This window comes from Terrapene carolina, unplaced genomic scaffold (genome assembly GCF_002925995.2).
Source record: "Terrapene carolina triunguis isolate 2854851 unplaced genomic scaffold, T_m_triunguis-2.0 Scaffold110, whole genome shotgun sequence".
In the NCBI taxonomy this organism is placed as follows: Eukaryota; Metazoa; Chordata; order Testudines; family Emydidae; genus Terrapene; species Terrapene triunguis.
Window position 1 is genome coordinate 2,644,422 of NW_020664461.1, and position 24,651 is coordinate 2,669,072.

Below are 24,651 nucleotides of genomic sequence, written 5' to 3' on the forward strand. Positions count from 1 at the left end.
ATTTGATGGAGAATAAGATGGAGGACTGTAGCACTTGGAATGAGAGGTCATTCCATGTACGAAGAAGGCAGGATGAAGGGAACAAGAGCCCAGCCCTTCTTTACATTTCACAGAATAAAATCAACTTTTATTCATTAAAATAATCATTTGTTATTTTGTTTATATCTCAAAAAAATTAGTACCCGCTCAATATGGCCAAATCATTTACAGCATCAGAGGAGGGCACAGATACCATGGTGATGAGTGAGGCACAAACATCTAGACAGACGTGAAAGTTGCTATACCCCTTTGTCAGTGTAGTTAAGAAAATGAATTAACAAATCACACACCATTTAGTGAATTCAGTTCTGAATAGCTTATTTGCCTTATAATATAAATGGACTCAGTCAATGGTAATGAATAATGAAATAATTTTACTTACAATTCCCGGGTATAAAACAGTTCCCTGGTTACCTGTATGTCCATGGAGCGGGGAGTGCGGTCGTGGGAGTGTTGGAGATGTGCTGGATGTTACAATCAGGCTCTTCCTGTTGCTCGTCCGACAACTGAAATGAAATGAAATAATGATGAGGAGCCATTTTAAACAAAGGGCCACAGTAGTTTTAGGAAGAACCAGCCAGATTTCCTATTGCTGACTAGGATCAGTATTTGGCTTCACATTTCCTCATGTACTGAATTCTGGAGTTGGGGCTGCAGATAAAGAAGAAGTACACAGGGCTAACCGTTATTAGGTCAACACCAGGATTTTACAATTCACCGTAGAAGTGATATTAATGCATTCTGTGTTGCATGCTGTTTGGATCAGTGAATATAGTTTACCAAAAAAATTCCCCACTCCTTTCTGAAAAACACGCCCTTCTCATGCTTTATCAGTTGTTAATATCACAAAAACACAAACAGTAAAACGTTTACATCATTTTAGTGTGTACTTCCATTTCGATTTGTAAATTATTTATTTTATATGTTATATTGGTAGATATTAAAATCTATTACAACGGCTATTTCATCATATCGTGAGAAAACACAATAATATTAATTGGAAAATGGTAAATCTGTAAAGTTTTAATACTGACCAATGTATTTATTTTCTTTTCAATTTAGTGTTAGCAAAATTGCAAAGAGCACATGGAGATGCAAGTGGGATTTCACCCTTCAAAGCAAGGAAATCGGAAGGTGAGTTCCAAACAAACCCTGAGAATCAAAGGGTCTTCATTACAGGTGCTGCAATACCCATCCACAATAACATGAATTGAGCAAAGTTTCAGGGCCAAACTCTGAACAGGTGCAACTCCATTGACTTCAATGGAGTTACTCCAACCATGAATTTGGCACCCAGTGCACATTTATTTATTTATTTACTTGCTATTGAGGGGTATCAAAATTAGATTGTTTCCAAAGATCAGTGTTTTTCCCCCTTTGCTCACTGATCCAGGTCTAGTTCTTGGAAAAGTGTAATTAGTCCTAAAAGCAATTGTAATGGACCAGTGACATGTTTTTAGACCAAAGAAGCTGTGAGGTACCGGTTTATAAAATCATATTCTATTTACCATCTTTGTTTTTGTTCCTATACAAACTGTGACATGAGTTCAGCAGCAGCATCTCATGAATTGCTAGAGATTAATTTGACAACAGGAATTCCAAGCTTCTTTCAGTTATCATAAAACATTTCTACTTTGCTCTGGTGGCTCTCAAGACAGAGTTTACTAATACGATGTTGGAAATGATGTGGCATGGCGGGAAAGAAAAATTAACGGTAATCAAATTGATATTATTTTATAGTGTCTTGTAACAAGATAAGCAGTTAATGCATACTACTGAAAAGATGTGAAACAAAGCTTCTCATTGACGTAATTGGTTCCAAACTGTTTGCAAATTATTAGGTACTGAAATGTTCACTGGTCCCTTAGTCTAACACTACATTTCAGCAGTTATCAAACTCCCAATTACCACAATTTATGGAAAATTATTTTACAGTCACAGAACCATTAGTGTAGCTGATTATTAATTTTTATTTGAACATAATAAGCTTTTCTGGTTGTTGTTCAAAACAGAAGTTAGAGTATGTTAAAAACAGAAAAAAAACCCCACAACTGGACTGCCAATAAATCACAGTAAAGTTGAAGCACCATTAGCTGCCACTCTAGCTCTTTAGTGTACTTAAAATTTCTGTGAAAATTATACAGCTGATTCAATACAATCCTCACTTACATTTAAGTACTATTCAGCAAGAGTCTATTCAAAAATTGATTGCTACTTTGCATATAGTATGCAAAATCTAACAGCATGAGCCCAAGAAGCTTAAAATCTCATAGTTTATAAATAGATTCTTAATGTGCGTCTTGAGTTACTCTGTTCCATTATTGTAGAATACGAAATAGAATACTGAGTTCAAAGACTAATACCAGAGAAGCATCCCATTTATACTGTTAATATAATAAACCCTTGTCCCGGTAAACACAACCGAAGTATTTTAATATGAAGTACTGTATATGAAAATTAAGTAGTTTTCAATAGGCAAACATTAAATGGGGGTCTTTCTAGTCAGATTCTAGGCGGGTCAATACTAGGCCCTTCACTATTCAACATTTTCATCACTGATCTGGAATTAAATATAAAATCACAACTTCTAAAATTTGCAGATGACACAAATGTTTGGCAAGTGGTAAATAATGAGAAGGGAAAGGCAGTCAAAGAGAGATCTGGATCACTCAGGAAGCTGGGTCCATCAGACAAAACATGTTTTCATACAGCCCCAAGTGCAAGGTTATACATCTAGGAACAAGGAATGAAGCCAAGGGACTGTGTCCTGGAAAGCAGGGACTCTGAACAGAGTTTAGGGGTCACAGCAGACAAGCAACTCAACATGAGCTCCCAGGGCTATGCTGAGGCAAAAATGGGTTAATGCGACTCTTGGTTATATGAGCAGGGAAGCAGTGAACAGGAGTAGGGAGATGATTCACCTCTATACATGGCACTGATGAGACCAACAGTAGAATACTGCCTACAGCTCTGGTGTCTACATTTTAAGAAGGATGTTGAAAAATTGGAGAGGATGCAGAAAAAAGCCTCAAAAATTATTTGAGGGCTAGAGAAAATGCCTTATAATGAAAGGACTGACTTCAAAAGCTCTAACTGGTTCAGCTTATCAAAAGTAAGTTTGAGAGGTGTCTTGATTACAGTGTTTATGTACCTTCCTGCAAGAAAATACAGGGCGATAAAATAGTTCTTTAATCTAGCAGGGAAAGGCATAACAAGAACCAATGGCTGGAAGCTGAAGCCAGACAAATTCAAATTAGTCCCACATTTTGAACACTGAGAGTGATTAATCACTGGGAAAAAAATACCAAGGGACATGGTGGACTCTTCATCTCTGGATGCCATCAAATCAAGACTGGATGTCTTTCCAGAGATTAGGCTTTAATCAAACAAGTTATTGGGTTCAGTATAGAGGTAACTGTGAAGTTTAAGGGCCTGTGATATACAGGAGGTCAGACTAGATAAACTAATTGGTCCATTCTGGCCTTAAACTCTTTACTATTTATAAACTCTCCAAACTGTGCTAGACATTTCCCTGCCCAAAAGAGCTTACAACATAAGATATGGCATGACAGAAGATAGCAACAAAAATGGGAAGGAAAAGGAAGGACGAAGTTTACAAAATTAGAAGTCAGATGGTTACAGTACTCAGATTAGTTCTACGTGCCTCTTAGTATTTTTACAAGAAAGAAAGAAAACTCTCACCCAGTGCTCACATACACTGAGTTTTATAATTGTCTATAAGCCAATAATTACTTTTACTTAATTATTTTAATTAAACCCATGAAAAGACTAGCCAAACTATCCCCTACCTTTGACCTCACCCTGCCCTGCTTTCACAATTCAACCCAAGATGTGGACTTTGATAACAACAGATGTTACCTAGATACCCCTTATGGCTGAAAATTTACCCCTACATTATTTTAATTTAAACAAGGTGTAGTTTACTACTACAGGATTTCTCTGTTTCCATAGATTTGTGCAATAGAGAACTAACATGCTAAACATATTTGGAAACATGTCAAATTCAGACTACCACTGCTATCGACTAAATTGGCTCTTTGCACACCACACTACTTGGACTGCACACACTCTATTCTTGACAAAAACTATGTACTGCCAAAAATTATTCTGGATCTAGAAAAAAAATTTAAAATCCCAATTATTTTTTACTAGACACAATAAACTGGTAGTTATTTATGTTGAGAGATTTGTAACAATACCTTTACTGACACCATGAAAATATCATTTAAACTATTTCTAGAGTTAACTGCTCTCCCTGTAGTAAAAATAACATTTGTTACATGTGCTAAAATACTCTAAGTACATTCTTGAAATTGAACACTGCAGGACATTGGACTTGGACTGGGTAACTGGATACTAGTTTTGGACTCTCTGACGTGCTCTGTAGTTAGACACTCTTCTTCCAAGGTAATTTATGAGAATGTTTGTTAAAGTACCTGATTGCTATATGCAATCTTAGTGGTTTTGAACCAGTAACATACTAACAAATCTTGAGTCATTTTCTTCCAAGCCTCTATAAAAGACTAATACACCTTGTTTTGTATTCACTTTCTGGCTGAACATGAAACCAATGAATATTTCAGTTTCAATAAGATCTACAATAAAATCAATCATCAAATAATTTTAACGCCAAAATTCACTCATGCTCCTTCTCTTGCTCACAGGAGTACCGTGAGGCAAATTAATTAATGTAGGTGAGGACTTTACTCTATGGGAATGAGTACCACAGAAAAGCCAATGAGAGAATAAATAAATATATTCATTGTTGTTAAATAGTACCTTAGAATCACAGATATTAGAGATGAAAGAGAAACTGCCAGGTTATTCAAGTCTATCTCCCTGCCAATGCAAGACTGAACAGAAAAAATGTATCTATAGTAGACAAAAGTTTACACCAACTATATGAAACTTTGGATAGGCTTTGGTATAAATTTTAACTTCAGTAAAATTGTTAAAAAATCATGCAGATTTCTATTTTAACCCTTAATTTTTTTTATAGCAGAATTAAGGGTTATAATAGAAGTCTGTGTTCTAACTAGTGATTTCTTTACATCAACCCAGATTTTTTTTAAAAGCTTGACTAACCTGTTGCCACTTTTCAAGTACTAACACTTTTAGGAGCAGATTTCATTCCAGAAATCCAACAAGTGGGCTCAATATTTGATGTACAGCAGAGTCATGCCTACTAAATGGAATCCATATTTTAGAATTAATACAGCTGCAGAAGATTATCCTTGATTACTTGTCTTGCCTAACCCTAACAATAAACAGCATTAAACCAAGGTTAATTATTAACTGGATTTTCCTCTGCCTTTAAAAGCAACTTTCAGACAAGATCTTTAACTGTCTTTTGTTGACATATTTCACAAAAAGTTCTTTTTATGAGAAACAGACATTTTGAAGATGAAAACAAATATTTAAGAATTTTTGTTCACAATGGAGCAAAATATTCAAATCTGAAATCTGCACGTTAATGAAAGCACCAGCTGCATGGCAACGTTAACTAGATATGGAAGTTATAGCTTTAATTATAGTAATTTAGAGATGGAAGCAATTTTGTAAGCTTTGAGAGAACTGACAACAGGAATAATTAGTTCTTCAAAATAGATAAGAACAAGTAAGCATCTGGCTTAAAGTGATTATTTTCACATTCAATAATAGTTTAAGAGTTGTTCACCCCAGAACAACTGAAAAACATTGCTATTGTTCATTCTGTAAATTTGGTACGCTGCACACTACCATATCACATACATTTATATAATGAATATGTCTTATTTATCTTTCCCATTGTGTAGCTGTGGCTTCCTAGAACTACCTTCTAACTTGCAAACACTCATTCAGTCCAGCCTGTTCACTTGTCTCCATTAAAGAGAAACTTGTGTTTGCATTTATCTATCTGGAACGTACACCGACCACACAAATCCTCATAAGTGAAACTTGCTTGCAGATTACTAAAGAAGTAAACCAAATAAACACTGCAAGTCTCTGACCAGACTAAGATTGTAAAATTTCATTTGTTTTAAAAATTTATAAAATTCCAATTTGTTTGTAAATAACAAGTGCGACAACTAGTTATTTATGAGCATAAACATATAAAGGCCTTGGAGGGTTCCAGACTACTAAATGCTTCATTGCAGAAACCCTATTTACCTGTAAGGGACATCTCTCTTTCCACTTCTAACTCATTCAGTAATATGAATCTAGGTAGCAGTGACCCCCTGGCTCGTGCTATGGGGCTAAACATAGCAGTATTCACTTTCCTCCTGGGGCTGCAGCACAGGATCTGAAACCTGGCCAGGTGGTGGGTCTGAGAGCCTGGTCTCCAGCTCCAGCAGGAATGTCTACACTGCTATCTTTAACCCTGCAACGTGAGCCACCCAAGTCAGTTGACCAGGGCTCTGAGACTTGCTGCCGTGGGGTTTTTTGTTTGTTTTGTTTTTTTGCAGTGCAGACGTACTCTTAGGCATAGATGCCGACTCAGTGGGTGCTCTGCAGCTCAAGCACACACGGAAAAAAAAGGGGGGGGTGCTCAGCACCCGCAGGGCCAGATTAATCTTTTGCTGGTCCCAGCGCCTGGGCCGTGGTCCTGCCCCCTGCTCCACCCACGCTCTGCTCCGAGGCCACGCCTCCACTCAGCCTCTTCCCCAGGCCCCACCCTGCCTCTTCACTCCCGAGGCCCAGCCCATCGCTAACATGGAGAGGGAGGGAGTGGGAGAGGAGCACCCACCAGCAAAAACAGAATCAGCACTTGTGCCTTTAGGTAATTATATAGCCGCCATTACCATATACCTGAGCATCTCCCAATATTTAATACATTTATCCTAACAGCACCCCTGTAAGTTAGGGAAGTACTATTATCCCAACTGTACAGAGTGGAAACTGAGGCAAAGAGAAACTAAAGCCCAGATTTTTAAAGGTATTTAGGCACTGCTCCACTCAGCAATGCAAGACATAAGTAACTTAGGAGTGAGAGGGCATGTCTACACTACGAAATTAGGTCAAATTTATTTAAGTCGACATTTAGTCTCCGATTTTACAAAGTCAATGCTGCATGTCCCCACTATGCACATTCCATCGGCGGAGCGCATCCTCACTATCATGGCTAGTATCAACTCACGGAGCGATGCACTGTGGGCAGCTATCCCACAGTTCCTGCTGCCGACTGGAATTCTGGGTTAGGCTCCAAATGCCTGATGGGAAAAAAACATTTTCGGGAGTTGTTCTGGGTACATATTGTCAGCCTCCCATGATGCACTTGCCTCCTCCCTCCCTCCCTCCGTCCCTGAAAGCAACAGCAAACAATCAGTTACACACCTAAGCCTGGGTTACTTGTGCAGACGCCATAGCACAGCAAGCATGGACCCTATTCAGCTGTACACTGTTGTTGTGAGCGTCACAAACGCCTTGCACATCCGTCCTGAGGTATTTGCAGACCATGGTCAGGAGTCGCCGCGTGGAAGAATGTGATGCCACTCAAATAACCGTGCTGGAAGCCATGGAACGGAGCAATTCGCACACGCTGGCAGCGGCAGCCAGGCTTGTTAACACAGTGGAACGCCGCTTCTGGGCCAGGGAAACAAGCACAGACTGGTGGGATCACATAGTTACGCAGGTAAGGGATGAGGAGCATGACTTTCGAATGCATAAGGCCACTTTCATGGAACTTTGCAAATTGCTTTCCCCAGCCCTGACGTGCATAAATACCAAAATGAGACCTGCTCTGACAGTTGAGAAGCGAGTGGTGATAGCCCTGTGGAAGCTTGCAACGCCAGATTGCTACTGGTTAGTCGGGAATCAGTTTGGAGTGGGTAAATCCACCATGGGGGCTGCTGTGATCCAAGTAGCCAGGGCAATCAATTCACTTCTGCTAAGAAGGGTAGTGACTCTGGGAAACATGCAGGACATAGTGGATGGCTTTGCCGTGATAGGGTTACCTAACTGTGGTGGGGCGATAGACTGAACGCACATCCCTATCTTGGCACCAGACCACCTTGCCAAAGAGTACATAAACCGCAAGCGGTAGTTCTCAATGGTGTTGCAAGCGCTAGTGGATCACAAGGGCCGTTTCACCGACATCTATGTGGGATGGTCGGGAAAGGTACATGACGCACGCATCTTTAGGAATTCCGGTCTCTTCAGAAAGCTGCAAGAAGGAACTTTCTTCCCAGGCAGGAAAATTAACACTGGTGATGTTGAAATGCCAATAGTTTCCTTGGAGACCCAGACTACCCCTTGCTCCTGTGGCTCATGAAGCCATACACAGGCAGCCTGGACAGCAATAAGGAGCAGTTCAACCATACGCTGGGCAAGTGCAAAATGGTGGTAGAATGTGCCTTTAGATGTTTAAAGGGGTGCTGGAGCAGTTTACTCACTAGGTTAGACCTCAGCGAGAGCAATATTCCCATTTTTGTTGCTGCTTGCTGTGGGCTCCATAATATCTGTGAAAGTAAGGGGGAAAAGTTTCTGGTGGGGTGGGGGGTTGAGGCAGATTGCCTAGCAGCCCCTTTTGAGCAGCCAGACACTAGGGCAATAAGAAGAACACATTGAGGTGCACAGCATCTCCGAGAGGCTTTGAAAACCAGTTTAATAAATGATCCAACACTGATGTGACAGTTGTGTGTGTTGTTCCTTACCAAGCTGCCCCCTTTTTTGCATGTACCGCTTTGTAAACAAAACCCCCACCAACCACAGTGTGCACAGTGAATAAAGAGCCTCTTGTCCTCAATTCATGCATTTTTATTATGCTAACAAACACTGAAGAGAGACAGCAATGAATAGCAAAGATAACCTGGGTCTAAGGGCCTGATAACATGGCGGGGGAGGGGCAAGGACACGTAGCTTACTACAATTGCACTGTCTAGCAATCAAAGCTGTGGGAATGAGAGCCTTCTGCTCCATGAACCATCCCCTGGAGTTGAGTTCAAGGGATAACGGAGCTCCTCCCCCCCTCCCCCCCCAAATTCTAGGATGTCTGGGAGAGGAGCATATGGAACTTGGTGAGGAGGGCAGCTGGTTCATCACTGGGTGCAGTGGGACTCTAAGGTCTAGATGCCTTTCCTGCACCTCAACCATATGCCTCGACATGTCTGTTTGCTCCCCCATGAGCCACTACATCTCCTCTTGCGCGTTACACTCTTGATCCCTGCATGCTTTCCTGCCTTCTTTATCAGTGTGCATGCTCTTCAACAGTGTAAGCCTCCATACATTCAGCTGGGCCCTGTCAGTCTCGGAGGAATGCATCAAATACAGAACATGTCTTCCCTTGTCCACTTTTTTGCCTTCTATTCTGGGACAGCCTTTGTGCTGGTGTGGAGGAAGCACCCACAGACAATGTTGCAGCTGCAAGGAAAAACATACGTTGTTGAAAACACAAGGTTAACTCTTGCAATGAATGAAACACTTCGGGGAATATATTTACTGCTGTGAGGTATGCGGCCACATTTTGTCTTTTAAAAGAAGTGCCTACCAGTAAGGTACAACACATGGCAGAGCACTGGGCAGCAGATTTCGGTTTGCAGGCAGGCATGGTGAGCACACACAAAAGGGTAGGTGGTGTCAGGGAACACCCGGGGACATTTTTTGGTGGGGAAACTCTTGGCACATAAACAGGCTTTTCCAGGGAGCACCCCTTTGCGTAGCTGGACTGGCCGCCACTGAATCCCAATTGTTTACCTCAAATTAAACATTAACCACAATTGCATTTAAACCCTGTAGTGTGATTGTAAGTGTGCACTCACCAGAGGTGCCTTCCCCGCCATCACAGTCCCGCAACAGTAGGTCCTGGGAGGAGATTGGCTCCAGAGTGAGGAAAACATCCTGGCTGTCGGGGAGAATGGATCCTAAGCTTGCCAGCTGTGCATTCTCCTCCTCCTCCTCTTCCGCATCAACAATGTCCTCCTCGTTGTTGCCCGGGGCCCCTGGGGCCCCGGGAGGTATCCACAGAGAGTGTTGGGGTACTGGTTGGGTCCCTGCCTAGAATCGCATGCAGCTGCTCATAGAAGCAGCATGTCTGTGGCTCAGAACCAGAGCGACTATTCGCCTCCCTTGTCTTCTGGTACGCTTGCCTGAGCTCCTTTATTTTCACACGGCACTGCTGTGCGTCCCTGGTGTAGCCTTTTTCCTCCATGCCCTGCGCGATTTTGGCATAGATGTCAGCGTTTCTTTGCTGGTTTGGAGCTCTGCCTGCACAGACTCTTCTCCCTACACAGCAATCAGATCCAGTGTCTCCCGTATGCTCCACGCTGGAGCACATTTGCAGCCCTGGGCAGGCATGGTCAGCTGTGGCGGTGAGCTCTCCACGCTGATCAAACAGGAAATGTAATTCAAAAGTTCCCAGGGCTTTTCCTGTGTACCTGGCTGAAGTGCAGTGGAGTTGAAAGTGCTGTCCAGAGCGGTCACACTGTAGCACTCTGGGACACCTCCCAGAAGCCAAACCCGTCGAATTACACAGCATTGTTTCTACACTACCCCTAATTCGACCCGGGAAGGTAGACTCTAGCGCTACTCCTCTCACCGAGGTGGAGTACAGGTGTCAATTTTACAAGCCCTTTAGGTCGGTGGAAAGAGTTCAGTAGTGTAGACATGCACATTAGAAATTCGACCTAACGTGGCATATGTCAATCTAACACCATAGCGTAGACCAGGCCAGAGGCTTAAGCAATTTGGATGCTTAGGAGCGTACGTCTCAATGAAAGTCAACTGGACTTAGGCTGCTGAGTGCCCAAGTCACTTTTTAAAATGAGACAGGCTCCTAAGTCACGTAGGCCTTGCTGTGCTGAGCAGAACACTGCCTAAACACTTATACAAATCTGTGCCAAAATGACTTGCCCACGGTTACACAGGAAGCTTGTAGCAGAGCAGGAAATTGGATTTGAACAGAAGCAGCGCCTTAATCTCCACGCCCCGAAAGCCTCTCAATCACTGTGACAACACCACCATCCTCCCTATCACTCAGGTCTGGAACCCAGGTGCCATCTTTGACTTGACCCTCTCTTTAGATACTCTCATCCAGGCTATGTATAAATCTTGATGATTAATCCTGCATAACATCTCTAACATACAGCCTTTCTTCCTCACTCACACAGCTAAAACACTCATCCAGGCTTTCATCGTCTTGTGTCTCAACTACTCCAACATCCTCTTCTTTGGCCTGAGCAAATGCAACCTTGCCCCTTATAGCCATTCAAAACACTGCTGCAAAATGCAGAGATCATTTTCCTAGCTCATAGCCTTGACCACATTTCCTTCCCTTCTGCATCCAGCCACTGGTTCCCCTTTCTCCATTGCATCAAATGCAAACGACTTGTCTTCACTTTCAATGATGCCAGCCTTCATTGCCCACTTTTAACATTTTCAATCAACCGCCCTCTTGCTTTCTTCTATTCTGCTCTTTCACATGTGAGAGGAGCTCTCTGCAAACAACCACAAAACAACCTCAGTGTCCTCTTTAAAACCCTACTGTGCCACAGTGCCTACAAAACACCTGACAATGGCAAGGAAGCTGATGTGCTGAGGTCACTGCCTATCATGCTGACCAATACTGTTGCAGTGTTCCCTTGTGCTCCATCTGTCTATATCCACCTGCTCGCTCTTGTCTTTACTTAGATTAACTCTTTGGGGCAGGGTCCACCTTTACATTTTGAGTTCATACAGCACCTAGCACTATAGGGCCCAAGCCTGAAGTCATCTAGGTGATTCTACGATTCTGTCACAGTGGTCACCACTGTCATGGAATCGATTAATTTTGCCATTTATTTCAACTCCACTGTGAAAGGTCACCACTGTCACAGAACCATGAATCCTGCCATTTATATGGACCCTGCTGCCACACATTAACCACTAATTAGTTTGCTTTGATGTAGTCCTCTGAAACAGGACTAGATCAAAGAAAACTAAAACAGTTAATGGGCGGCAGCAAGGTCTACACGACTAGTTAGTTTGCTTTTATTTAGTCCTGTTTCAAAGAGGACTAGATCAAAGCAAAGCAATGAACTGTTTAAGTGTGGCAGCAGGGTCCACACAAACAGTTTGTTAGTTCATTTTGATCAGCTGCGTCCCCTCCCCTACCCACTATTACCCCTTACATCCCTGTCTGCCATTTGCCCCTGCCTACTGCCCCTGCACCCACCCAACACCTGGTAGTTCCCCCACTCCACTCCTGCCTCCACTAGCCCAGCCTCTGCTCCCCATCTCTATCCCCCCCCTTCCACTCTGACCCCACGTCCAACCTGAAGACCCCTCTCCCCAGTGCCGATTTCCTAGAAGGGGCAGGACTGGGTCTTTACCAGTGTTCCCTGTGGTGACAACTCTCCGCTCCTTGAAACTACTTGGGAATTTGGTACCTTTCTGGTTTGTTCACTTAGCGATGGGATCGATTTCTAGACTCCTCTAGCAGCTAGACATTCTTAGGCAAATTCATTGGGATTGCTCCCATTTGCCTGACACATCAGTTCTCTGCTGAGCCAATTGATCTCAATATTCAATGTCCTTATCAGGTGTCCATTGATAGTAACTTAGGAACTGCCATACTGGGCGAGTCAGTGATCTTGTCCAGTATTCTGCCTCTGACAGTGGCCAGAACCGGCTCCTTCCAAGGTAATACAAGACCAGATGTTCTTGGAGTTCACACTTACTTCTATTATCATTCCACATGTTTCAGCATCTTAATGAATATACCAGCTGAAGAGAATAAGTCCTTAACAATGCAAAGGTTATAAAGCACACAGTTTTAAGACGCCTAGAATATTTGTTTCTTTTTCTATGAGGAATGCTCATGGTTTTCTCAATTAAAAGCAAATTTTCATCTAAAATACTGTTTTGATTTTTCAATAACCCTTTTTCATTTTCTTATTTAGAAATCAAGTTCAAGACGCAGAATCATCTCACAAGTTAGAAAGGGATCTCTTTGAACTGTGAAAGGAAAGGCTAAAAATGGTCAGCTAATTAATGTGGAACTTGCCCAGTGTTTCTAGTTGCTGCACACATGCCCCATCCACTCTGTACAGTCTAGACCTTTTGAATTATTAATAATAGAGGAAGAACTCTGCCAAGTCAAACGAAACAAATGTCATAGTGAATTACAATGAAGAGGATAGCCATTCTCAATATAAATCAAAACCCGTGTTATCCTTTGTCATTCTGCATACATTCTCTTCCCCCCCTCCCCCCCCCCCCCAAATAACCCCATCTTCTGTTTTTCATTTCAGGAAGCAAATAAACTCATGGAAGAGAAATTGCTAATCTTTGGAAGAGTCACAATATGCGGAATATAATAAGAAAAATACAAAACACTACCCTCGTCAAATATGCAGAGAATAGGGATCACAGTCTACTTCTATCTTATTATTGCATTACACGGAGATGAGATAATGCATCGATTTCTTAGAGGGGTGATTTAACAAGCCAAACCCTAAAAGTTGGCCTAGATGTTTTTAATTTTCCATTTTCCCCACCTGTATTTTCCAAATTTGGAATGCTTCACACACAGTAATTAGCTCTGTAAGTGGGTCTCTTCTCAGCAGTTCTCATAAAAGATTAATTATGTTTTCAAGTTTGTATGCCACCAAATATGAAGTCAAAAAATCAGTCTCACAAAATTGCAAAGTTAGTTTACATTGTTTTAAATGTTTGAAATATTTTTTGTCCATGTCACTTACATAGTATAAATTTACATGGTTGAAAAAAATTATATTAACATTTTCTAAACACCCTACGTAAATACATTCTGAACATCTATCTTACAAGCTATACATTAAAATAGTAAGTTTTCCAGATATGAAACTGTATTAATGTATAAAAGTATTCTGCCTATCAAAATATGCTCATACAGAAGTCACTCTAAGCCGTATCATGTAGAAAATGGAAAGTTCATTTTAATAATACATTTTCTTAAAAATCAGACATACTAATCTTACATGTCAATAAACCACCTCTTTATTAGCTAATCACAGTTTTAAAAGTCTTAGTATAAAAATAATTTATATTTGTATTTTAAATCTACTTTTACTCTAACAGTGCATCATTAAACATGCAAAGTCTTATGTTTGCTTTTCAGAAATAATCTCAGAATCAGGCTGGCTTAATAGAGCTTCAGTTTCTCTAGGGAATATGAGAATTTTAATATTGTTGCATACTGGAGTAACAACCAAGAACATTCATGTGAAGGGTGTTCAGATACACACTATTTAATCATTTGCAACATTTCAACCGGTATGCTATATGTGCTAAGTAACTAGAACCTATAGTAATGTGATAAACATTTTCATTTGGTACAATATTCAAATAAAAAAAACTATTTAGTATCTTTTTTGCTGAAAGCCATAGCATTAAAATTCATGCTATCATTATGATTTGCAACCAAAACCCCTTCAACAGAGTGTATGAATGCTGACAGGAGATGATTTGCCAAAGAGCCTGAATACTTCCACCACAAAATAGAATCGTGAGAAAATGTTTTCTCCACTTCATAAACACTATCACATCTGACTGAATTTAAAATATTGTCAGGATTAGATTAATGCCAGTATATTATTTATTCCAAGGAAACAAATTATTGGAAACAAATCATCGACTAGTGAATGAAAAACAACCCTCTGTGTCCGCCAAAATGAATTAAAAAATCTACATGCTCAGCATATTGCAGGCCGATTATTCCTCGTCCTCAGCTGGGAATGACTTTACCCAGCCAATAACATTACTGGTTTACTTTGCAGACTCCTGACTGCTGGTGTTAATCACTTACAGAGTGTCCCATCAATACCAGTTATTGGGGGCTGTTCTCTTCAGCGCCATCAAACAGGTTTTGCCCCATCTGGTGAAATGGTCATCATCTGACTGAGTAAAGGCACTGCTCATTGCAATGGATAAAGGAGATGGATATTTAGAAAAAAAGGCAGGAAAGTTGCAGGAAAATCCCAGACTTTTCCAGACCAAATGACATGTTAGGAAAGCCTCATTTAGACTGTAATCAGAGTCCATTCTGGATATCCTAGTTGAGAGCTGAATGCTCTAGTGATGTGGAGACAAGAACCCTATTTCTAATTCTGGCTCTGACATATTAATTGATATCCGTATTGCAGTAGCATCTAGGAGCCCATTTGGCTAGGTTCTATACAAACATAGAACCAAAAGACAGCCCCCTGCCCCAAACAGTTTACAATCTAAGAGATGTAATAAGCAGCCTTGGACAAGTCACAAGATCTTTGCTACAATTTCTCCATCTGTAGAAGGAATATTATAAAAAAAAAATCTAGTTCTCATAGTTACGGTGTGATGACTTGTCAACTGCTTGAAGATAAAAGCACAATATAAGTGCTGGACATTTATTATTTTGAACGTGATTTTAATATCTTTCCTGCATAAAACATACACCTCTACCTCAATATAACGCTGTCCTCGGGAGCCAAAAAATCTTACCGCGTTATAGGTGAAACCGTGTTATATCGAACTTGATTTGATCTGCCGGAGCGCACAGCCCCCCCCCGGAGCGCTACTTTACCGAGTTATATCCGAATTCATGTTATATCGGGTGGCATTATAACGGGGTAGAGGTGTACCAGATATGTTTAGAACAAATACTCTCTAGTGTGGCTAAATACCTATCCTATTAAGAACTTCTCTCAACACAAACGCATAGTCCAATAGCAGTGAAGGATCTAGCGCCTCAATCCCTGTCATGTGGTTTCTATGCTACCTAGATTCACAATGCTACTATTTCATTAGCCTCATTTTGGTTCTGAGGTGGACACTTAACTGAGGAAATGGTTGTAGCCAGAGGTCATATCTCTGCTGCTACTGTTATTTATCAGGTTAGTGTCATTTTGCAAATGGACAAGTCAGAACCGAAATTAACTTTTTTTATTAATCTTACTTCATATTTAATGAATTCCAAAGCACTTTACAACAGGTTACATTACAGTAACGCCCCAGCACTGCTAAGCACTGTGCAGACACAGGCCCCAAAGAGCTTACATTCTAATGGCAGCCATATGGGGAAATTGGAGAATGGGTGATTGCAGGTTACTCAAATAAGATTACTGAGTTGTTTTGGGCACGTCTTGTTAAAAAATATGTTCCTCAATATATACAACTCCACCACTCTCCCGAAAATCCTCTTCCAGAGCAACGTGCTGTCATAACCAATTAATCCCCACAACATCCAGCCCCCTTCACCATCCAAACTCCCTTTGTTACTGTCAACATCCCACACTGCTCTTCATGTTAAGCACCTCCCAGACATTTTGGGCTTATTCCAGAGTGAAGCTAAATACACAGATACTCTTGAACGTATTTTCAAAACCCCAAACTGGGGCACCACTGCATAGTCTCTCCTTTTCCCCCCCATCCCCGCACCAGTTGGTGTATTTACTGTCTCCAGCAATTTTTGCCCCACATACTCCTCCCCTTAAAGTGAATTTTTTATTCTTTTCCCCACGTAGGTACTATGATCCTCTTTTGTGCTCTATTTTCCTCAACTCTCCCTCCCTCCAAGTTTTCCCGTACGTTATCACGCCTTACTTTCGGTCAGTATACTTTATTCCTCCTCTTTCTAGGCATGCAGCTCATTTATTCCCTTGTTTCTTTTTTTTTTTTTTTTTTTTTAATCTTCTGCTCTTCCCCATTTCCCCTCCAGCCTAGCACTGAACTGACCTAAATTTTTAGAAAGACAGCCTGAGCTGATTCCAACTTCTCCCGTTTTAATTTTGTACATCTTCAACACAAATGATTTATTGAAGCTGACCAGGTCACAAATTCTAAGCAATATATAACAGCCATTTTAGCAGTTCCTGGAAATGACAACACTATAGCCTTTTAATTTAATTACATTTGTAACGGTATAATTTTATTTTACTTTTTTACTTAAAATCTATTAGGTAAGATTGCACATGGTATTCTGATCCTACATGGCTCTCACTTTTCTAAATAGCTACTGTTTGCTGACTTCTAGTTACCAGTATAACCACAGTACAATTACTATCATAGGAACAGAGTCCTGCACTTAGGACGGAAGAATCCCATTCTCTGTTACAGACTAGGGACCAAGTGGCTAGGAAGCAGTTCTGCAGAAAAGGACCTAGGGGTTACAGTGGACGAGAAGCTGGATATGAGTCAACAATGTGCCCTTGTTGCCAAGAAGGCTAACAGCATTTTGGGCTGTATAAGTAGGGGCATTGCCAGCAGATCGAGGGAAGTGATTATTCCCCTCTATTCAGCACTGGTGAGGCCTCATCTGGAGTACTGTGTCCAGTTTTGGGCCCCACACTACAAGGAGGATGTGGAAAAATTGGAAAGAGGCCAGCAGAGGGCAACACAAATGATTAGGGGGCTGGAACACATGACTTATGAGGAGAGGCTGAGGGAACTGGGATTGTTTACTCTGCAGAAGAGAAGAATGAGGGGGGATTTGATAGCTGCTTTCAACTACCTGAAAGGGGGTTCCAAAGAGGATGGATCTAGACTATTCTCAGTGGTACCAGATGACAGAACAAGGAGTAATGGTCTCAAGTTGCGGTGGAGGAGGTTTAGGCTGGATATTAGGAAAAACTTTTTCACTAGGAGGATGGTGAAGCACTGGAATGGGTTACCTAGGGAGGTGGTGGAATCTCCTTCCTTAGAGGTTTTTAAGGTCAGGCTTGACAAAGCCCTGGTTGGGATGATTTAGTTGGGAATTGGTCCTGCTTTGAGCAGGGGCTTGGACTAGATGACATCCTGAGGTCCCTTCCAACCCTGATATTCTATGATTCTATGAACACTTCTTTACCTGCACAAGCTGCTTCCAAAGACAGCATCAGTGAGAAAGGTACATAGTCTCATAAGAAAATATTAAGACATTTTACAGTCATACAAATATTACAAAAGAGATATTTTTGTAATGTTCACACAAAAGTATTGCAAATAATTCAGTGCTAATTACATTCTACATATGCAAATGAAAGTAAACTACTTAGGTTACAAAACAAAATATAAGTAATATTTAAGGATGCTGCGGCAGGGTTGGAGAATTCTCTAATGGACACACTAGGAAAATAACTGAGCCCAGCAAAACTGGGAGGCTCAGTGAGTAGAATGTAAACATTTCCACCTTCATTTCAAGAATAAGTTATTTTAGATTCAGAACAGTGCTCCAAGCATTGCCTATCTCCATTTACCATGTGCGAAATAGTACTGCCTGTTGCCAAATCAAGACAAAGGTGAGACATGCATGCTATTTTAATCCAAAACAGAGACTGAGAGGGTACATATTGTCCAACATTTGTTCGGGGCCTTCTCAATATCTCTGCAACAGAAAGACTACTAAAGATACTTCCAAATCAATACTGGCTGAACAACAAACTGAAAATGAATATGATGAGACAGGAGATGGCTCAAAAAGTCACAAATGCTGACACACAAGAGCTTAATCGTTACACAGAAAGTTCTCAGAGCAGCAATGACACAGGCATAAAACCAGGTACAAAGATAAACAATAATGGCACAATCAACACTATCAAATAGCAAGTATTAAAGTATTTGAGCCTGTTACTAGTTTATAAAGGGAGGCCAAAAACAACCTTTAGTTTGAGAAGTGAATAACACTGACAAACAGGAAGAAATGAAAAAGATATTGGAGTGATGAAAAATATTCAGTTAATGAGGATTCTGGGCATGCTCTGGCTACAAATTTACACGCAAAATCAAATTAACAATCTAAGATAAAAAGATTGCATAATTAACCTGAAGTGAACTAAGTAAGGAAAACTTCTATATGATGTGTTTTATTGGAGGATTTAAATCGTAGGGACATATCATGGTGGTCTCACATTGCCACTAATAAAACATCCTTGGCATTTGTAAAAAATTGTATACAAAACTTTCTAAAACAAGAAATACTGCAACCAACTTGGTAGTTCTATATTAGACCTCAGTCTGATGGACAAAGATGAGTTGTCACTGAACAAAAAATTTATGATTGCCTAGTTGAAAGTGATCACGACTTAATTTTATTTGTTATGTGCAAACAGAATATAGTCCTGACCAGTAATTATAGATATCTATATCTATCTAGATAGCTATAGACACAAACACTTAGTACTTTAAGAGGGCCGATTTCCCAAAGCTGAAAACAATCATGAGCAAGATTGGGCAAATGTGAATGATAATTGAGAGTTGCTTAACATTGCTTTATTCAATGTTCAAAATAAGAATTCTGAAATCATATAAGAAGTCTCCTTTGGTTAAAAACCCTCCTAGTTTAAGAAGGGAAGAGAAAGTAGCAATTAAAAATAATATATAACAAATGGAAAATGAGGACGTTGATAGCAGAGAGTACAAATCTGCATTTAGAAAATGTAGACAACTGATAAAGAAAACTAAAACATTTTGAAAAAAAAAATCTATGGCCAGTAGGATTGAAAACAATAGGAAGAAATTCTTTAAATGTATCAGGAACAAAAGAAATCCTAAAAATGGTAAAGGTCCAATACTAGATAAAGGATGGTAAAAAGCCTGAAGTAGTCAATACAAATTTTTGTTCTGTATTTGGAAAGAAGCAACATGAAATATTCATATCTTATGGTGATAAAGAAATATTTTCTATTCCATCAGTAGCTAGGGAAGATGTTATACAGCAACTATTAAAGATGCAATTTTTAAATTGGCAGGACCAGATAACTTGCACCCAAAAGTATTAAAACAATTAACTGCGGAGTTCTCTGAACCATTAACACTGATTTTTTTTAAAATGTGGAACACTGGAGAAAGTTCCAGAAGACTGGAAAAAGGCATGTACATGTAAATCCAAAACACCAGAACATTTTTCTTTTACAGCTTGAAAAAGTTAGGTATTGCTTCCCTGAAGCAATGGTTGTGCTCATAAAGGTTCAGTAACTGATTAATGACTGAAAATTAAAAATGTCTCTGCCTACAGATATATAATATATGATGTAAGAAGTCATATTATGTGTAGTGTCTCCCAATTCCTTAAATAACCTATGCCTTATATAGAACATTTTGCCCTAAGATGTACCGTCACTTGTCAATGAAAGTGCTCAGCTGCCATTAAAAATGAGAATCACAAATGCATGAGAGGAGAACAGACCTTCTTCCTAACCTATTGTGGGGGGGGGCGCGTAGGAGGGGGTTCACAAAGATGAAGTACAGTAGAACCTGGATAAGTGTGTCCCGGTTAACATGATCTTTCATTTATTCATAACATCCTGATTTCTTTCACTGAATGTTTGCATTATTCTACTGAAGCCTCACTGGAACTCATCCATTATCCCTTTCACCTCATTCTTAATTGCATAAAAGAACAGATTTGCTAACAGTTGTGAGTGAAATGCCTGTTATACTTTTTCATACAGTACAAAATTATTTTCAAATCGAAGACTCTTCTAGGAGATCGGACAGAATTTTCCTTTTCCCAAACACTTACTTGTGTTTTTGTCCTGATGCAAAATTGAAATACCGCCCAAACTAAGTCAAACTGCGATTTGATTCTTGTATTTCCACTCCCTTTAGAAGTGCCAAACTGAGGCCATTTAACACTGTGCTAAATTAGACTTATATAGGCTTAAAGAATGGACCAGAATATTACCAAAAGCTTCGCACTTTGAGACCTTCTTTATCCTTTCCATCACAGAGGAGACATTGATGTACAATATTTTATTCATTTGGCCAAGGAAATGTGTGTTGTAAACCTATCACAGCTAAGACTTTAATAAACAATAATAATGAGAACATAAGTACATGCTCTAAATTTCACATTTTTAAGCAATAGCAAAAGCACATGTTCTCTCCTAGTATCAAACAACTGTTTTTCTTCATTCCATACACACCTGTTCCCAATCAACATACACTAAGTCAGTAGAAGAAATCTTTCCTAAATGCCCCCTTCTGGCCTTCAAACAAGCCTCCAACCTCTTCATCAGAAGCAAGCTCCCCACAGACCAGGACACACCAACTCAAAGCAGCACCAGACCCTGCCAGAACAAGAGATGCAAAATCTGTAGACATATCTCCACTGCTATGATGATCAATGCCCCCCACAACACACCTTTCAAGATCCATGGGTCCTACACATGCCTATCACAACATGTGGCATATCTCATCAAATGAACGAAATGCTCCAACAATTATATGGGTGAAAATGAGACAATCACGATGCTGTTAATGAACTTGTGCAGAACACATTTCACAAAGTGATCACTCCATATCTGACCTCTCAGTCCTCCTCAAAGGAAACCTGCAAAAACACCTTCAAAAGATGAGCCTGGGAGCTTCAATTCATAACTTTGCTAGACACTAAAAAGCACAAATTGAATAGACACATAGCTGTAGTAATCCATAAATCCAATCTATAACCCTAACACCCCACAAAGCTGTGCCCCTTCCCTCCTTTTCCCCTATGACTGGAGAGGTGTTAACTGCCCACTTCACCTTGAATGGTCCTTTGAGATGTGGTAATTACTTATTGTTTAGCTGTGACACTGAGTACATTTCCAAGACCTCAAGAACTCTGTATAAGATTGAAAGCTTGTCTCTCTCACCAACAGAAGTTGGTCCAATAAAAGATATTACCTCACCCACTCTCTCTCTCTAAGGCCTTGTCTACAGTAGGAAATTAGGGTGGTATAATTATGCTGCTCAGGGGTGTGAAAAATTCATACCCTCTGAGCAACGCAGTTAAACTATGCTAACCCCAGCATAAACAGCGCTACCACCTCTTGGGGAAGTGGCGTACCTATGCTAATAGGAGAACCCCTCCCACTGACATAAGTAGTAGTTTCACTGAAGTGCTGCAGCAACTCAGGCCTGGTCTACACTTACCCCCCAATTCGAACTAAGGTACGCAACTTCAGCTACGTGAATAACGTAGCTGAAGTCGACATACCTTAGTTCGAACTTACCTCGGTCCACACGCGACAGGCAGGCTCCCCCGTCGACGCCGCAGTACTCCTCTCGCCGAGCTGGAGTACCGCAGTCGACGGCGATCACTTCCTGGTTCGACTTATCGCGTCCAGACAAGACGCGATAAGTCGAACCCAGAACCTCGATTCCCAGCCGCCGAACTAGCGGCTGGGTGTAGACATACCCTTAGGGGTTGTCTTAGAAGGCTTAGAGCTCTCTCCCAGAGCTCGTGCGTGACCACACTCACACTTCAAAGTGCTGCTGCGGCAGAACTTTGAAGTTTCTAGTGTAGACGTAGCCTCAAGTGTAGACAAGCCTTAAGTCAATAAAACACAGCTATTTTGGTTTATGAGTGTCCACAGAAGGGTTTGCACCAGTTCAATTAAATCAGATTAAATTCACACCATAGATTAAAGCAGTGCAACTTGTTTGTGTAGACAAACTCAAATACAATTAGATTCAGGATTAAACTAACCTGAAACAAGTCGCTCAAAAATAAAAATATATGTGTCCACACAGCCTTTTGCACTGATTTTAAAAAACATTTTAAATTAAACATGCAGCAAATTTTGAGTGTGAATTAAGGATAAATCAAACCAGAAGCTCCTGGATATCAAAGAACTTTTAAAATGTAATGAAATTCAAATATGTCAGAATTGATTTGCTTTACCTTCCCCATAATACTTTTTAAATGGGTAATTTATCAGTACAGTTGATTACCAAATCAGGACCCAAATGACCTTTTAACCAAGAAATTCTGATAATTTCATGTTTAATCTTTTCAATCATAATTATTTACATGCATAAACATATACACTCTCTCATATAATACTGACTTTCGCAGGTGAAACTGATTTATGTTTATCATTTTCTTTTCCAAAGAGACAAGTACATATACATTTGCAGTTTGTTCTTCACATTCCCTACCCCCTTTGGGAATATGCTCAAGAAAAAAAATATTCAGCTACTATGACTGAACGAACAGATGGTTTGCTTTTAAGGTATCATCGGCTGTACTGGGAATTGCATCAGCAGGACAAGAGAGTTCATCTAAACATACTGTGACAAGGAAAGGGAGTAGCTCTTCAGAGCATTTGCCTCGTAAAGGAGGAAAGCCTGAATGGGAAGGAAGCCCTCAGTAACATTTTGGGTATGTATCAGAAGGCACGATAGTAAAGGAGTCTGCAATATGATTAATTACCAACAGTACGTCAGGCTTGGCAGAAAACCAAGGGGAAATACAAGATGGAAAAACACAGGGTTAAGAACATACAAGTTGTTGCAAGCCTAAAGAATTGCACAGCATGTTATAGTATGTTCTTTTATTAATTGAAAAATCAGAAGAAACTGCTGACAAGTTTCTATTAATGTTTGCCTACGTTTGACATGGCAGAAGTTTCTCTTCCTTCATGATATAGAAAGGCTATTAGAATTTTAAAAGGAACAACTTTCTTGAAGAAAATGTGCTAAACGTGACATTTTGAAAGGGGAACAAAGTTGAGTTTTGTGTTTATTGAAATGAATAAAATTGCAGCTGTGTTCTCAAAGGATACAAAGGCCATGATTCTGAGAACACTCACACACAAGTAACTGCTAAATACTGAAGCCTTGATCCAGCAAACCCTTAGGTAAGTATTTAACTTTACTCATGTGAGTAATCTGCTGTATTAATTTTGATGGAATATATGGGACAAAGAGTCAAAGGAATTCACATGATCCTGTCACTGTCCAACATTAAACAGCTTTAAACAAAGTTGGGGTTTGGTATACAGAGACCTCTATCTGCTTAGTACCATGGCAAACACACTATTAAAATCCTTGTAGCCTTTTATTAAAGATACAGAAAAGAATGAAAAACAGTTAAAACATTTGAAATTTAAATTATTTAAGTTAGACTTTCATTTTAACAACATCCCTTGTTCCTTTTCCCTTGGCTATAGAGTGTCTTTAGAAAGAACAAATCCCCTGTCTGACAGTCTGTTAGATGGTATTAAACATGGTAATAACTGTCCTTTTGGGGGGGGAAAGCACAAAGTTAGCTGACCTGTTATTACTGTTGTTAAAGTCTGACCCCATTTCCTAGAAGACCAAACAAGACACTCACAAGAAGGGAGAGTAAATAACAGCAAAGGGAGAAAATGCAGCTTCTGTCTCTGATGTTGACTCTCACTTGGCAACCTCACTGCTGGACACCTCTGAGGGTTAGGACAAACAAGGCACAATGACATCACACTGAATCCCAGGAGATGGTGTGGTGACATCCATGATGGTGAAGCTCCTTCCCCTTTCAGTCAGCACTCACTTCCATCTATCCACATTTTCCCCCAAATTTCCCCATCCCCTCATTATTTTGTTCATCACTTAGGTCTAATTTCCAACACACCAATTTTGGTACATTAATTTCCACTCCCGTACATTAATTTCCACTCCCATACTTCTTCAAATGACCAGTCATGATTTTAACACAATCCTTGAATCATATCAGGAGGCCTTTTTGTTTGGACTAATTCAGTCTCTGTTGCCCTTTTGTACCTTTTCCCATCAACATTGATTGTTATAGGTTCCTGTAACACTTTATAAACCTCCTCACAGGTTTTACAGTTGAGCTCACAATCAGAGTAAATTTGCAGGCCTAATTAGCACAACAGATCCCACTGAAGTGTGTGTGTGTGTGTGTGTGTGTGTGTGTGTGTGTGTGTGTGTGTG

General features: G+C 40.3%; 1 protein-coding gene across 2 annotated transcripts in view; it reads right to left on the reverse strand.

Annotated features, from left to right (window-relative positions):
* The window catches only part of MAST2 (microtubule associated serine/threonine kinase 2), a 326,453-nt gene that overhangs the window by 104,034 nt on the left and 197,768 nt on the right, over positions 1-24,651 (reverse strand). For both annotated transcript variants that reach the window (XM_026651972.1, XM_026651974.2), the window contains one exon: positions 454-545. In XM_026651972.1, the coding sequence (XP_026507757.1) occupies positions 454-545 (92 nt within the window). The remainder of the gene's footprint in view (positions 1-453; positions 546-24,651) is intronic.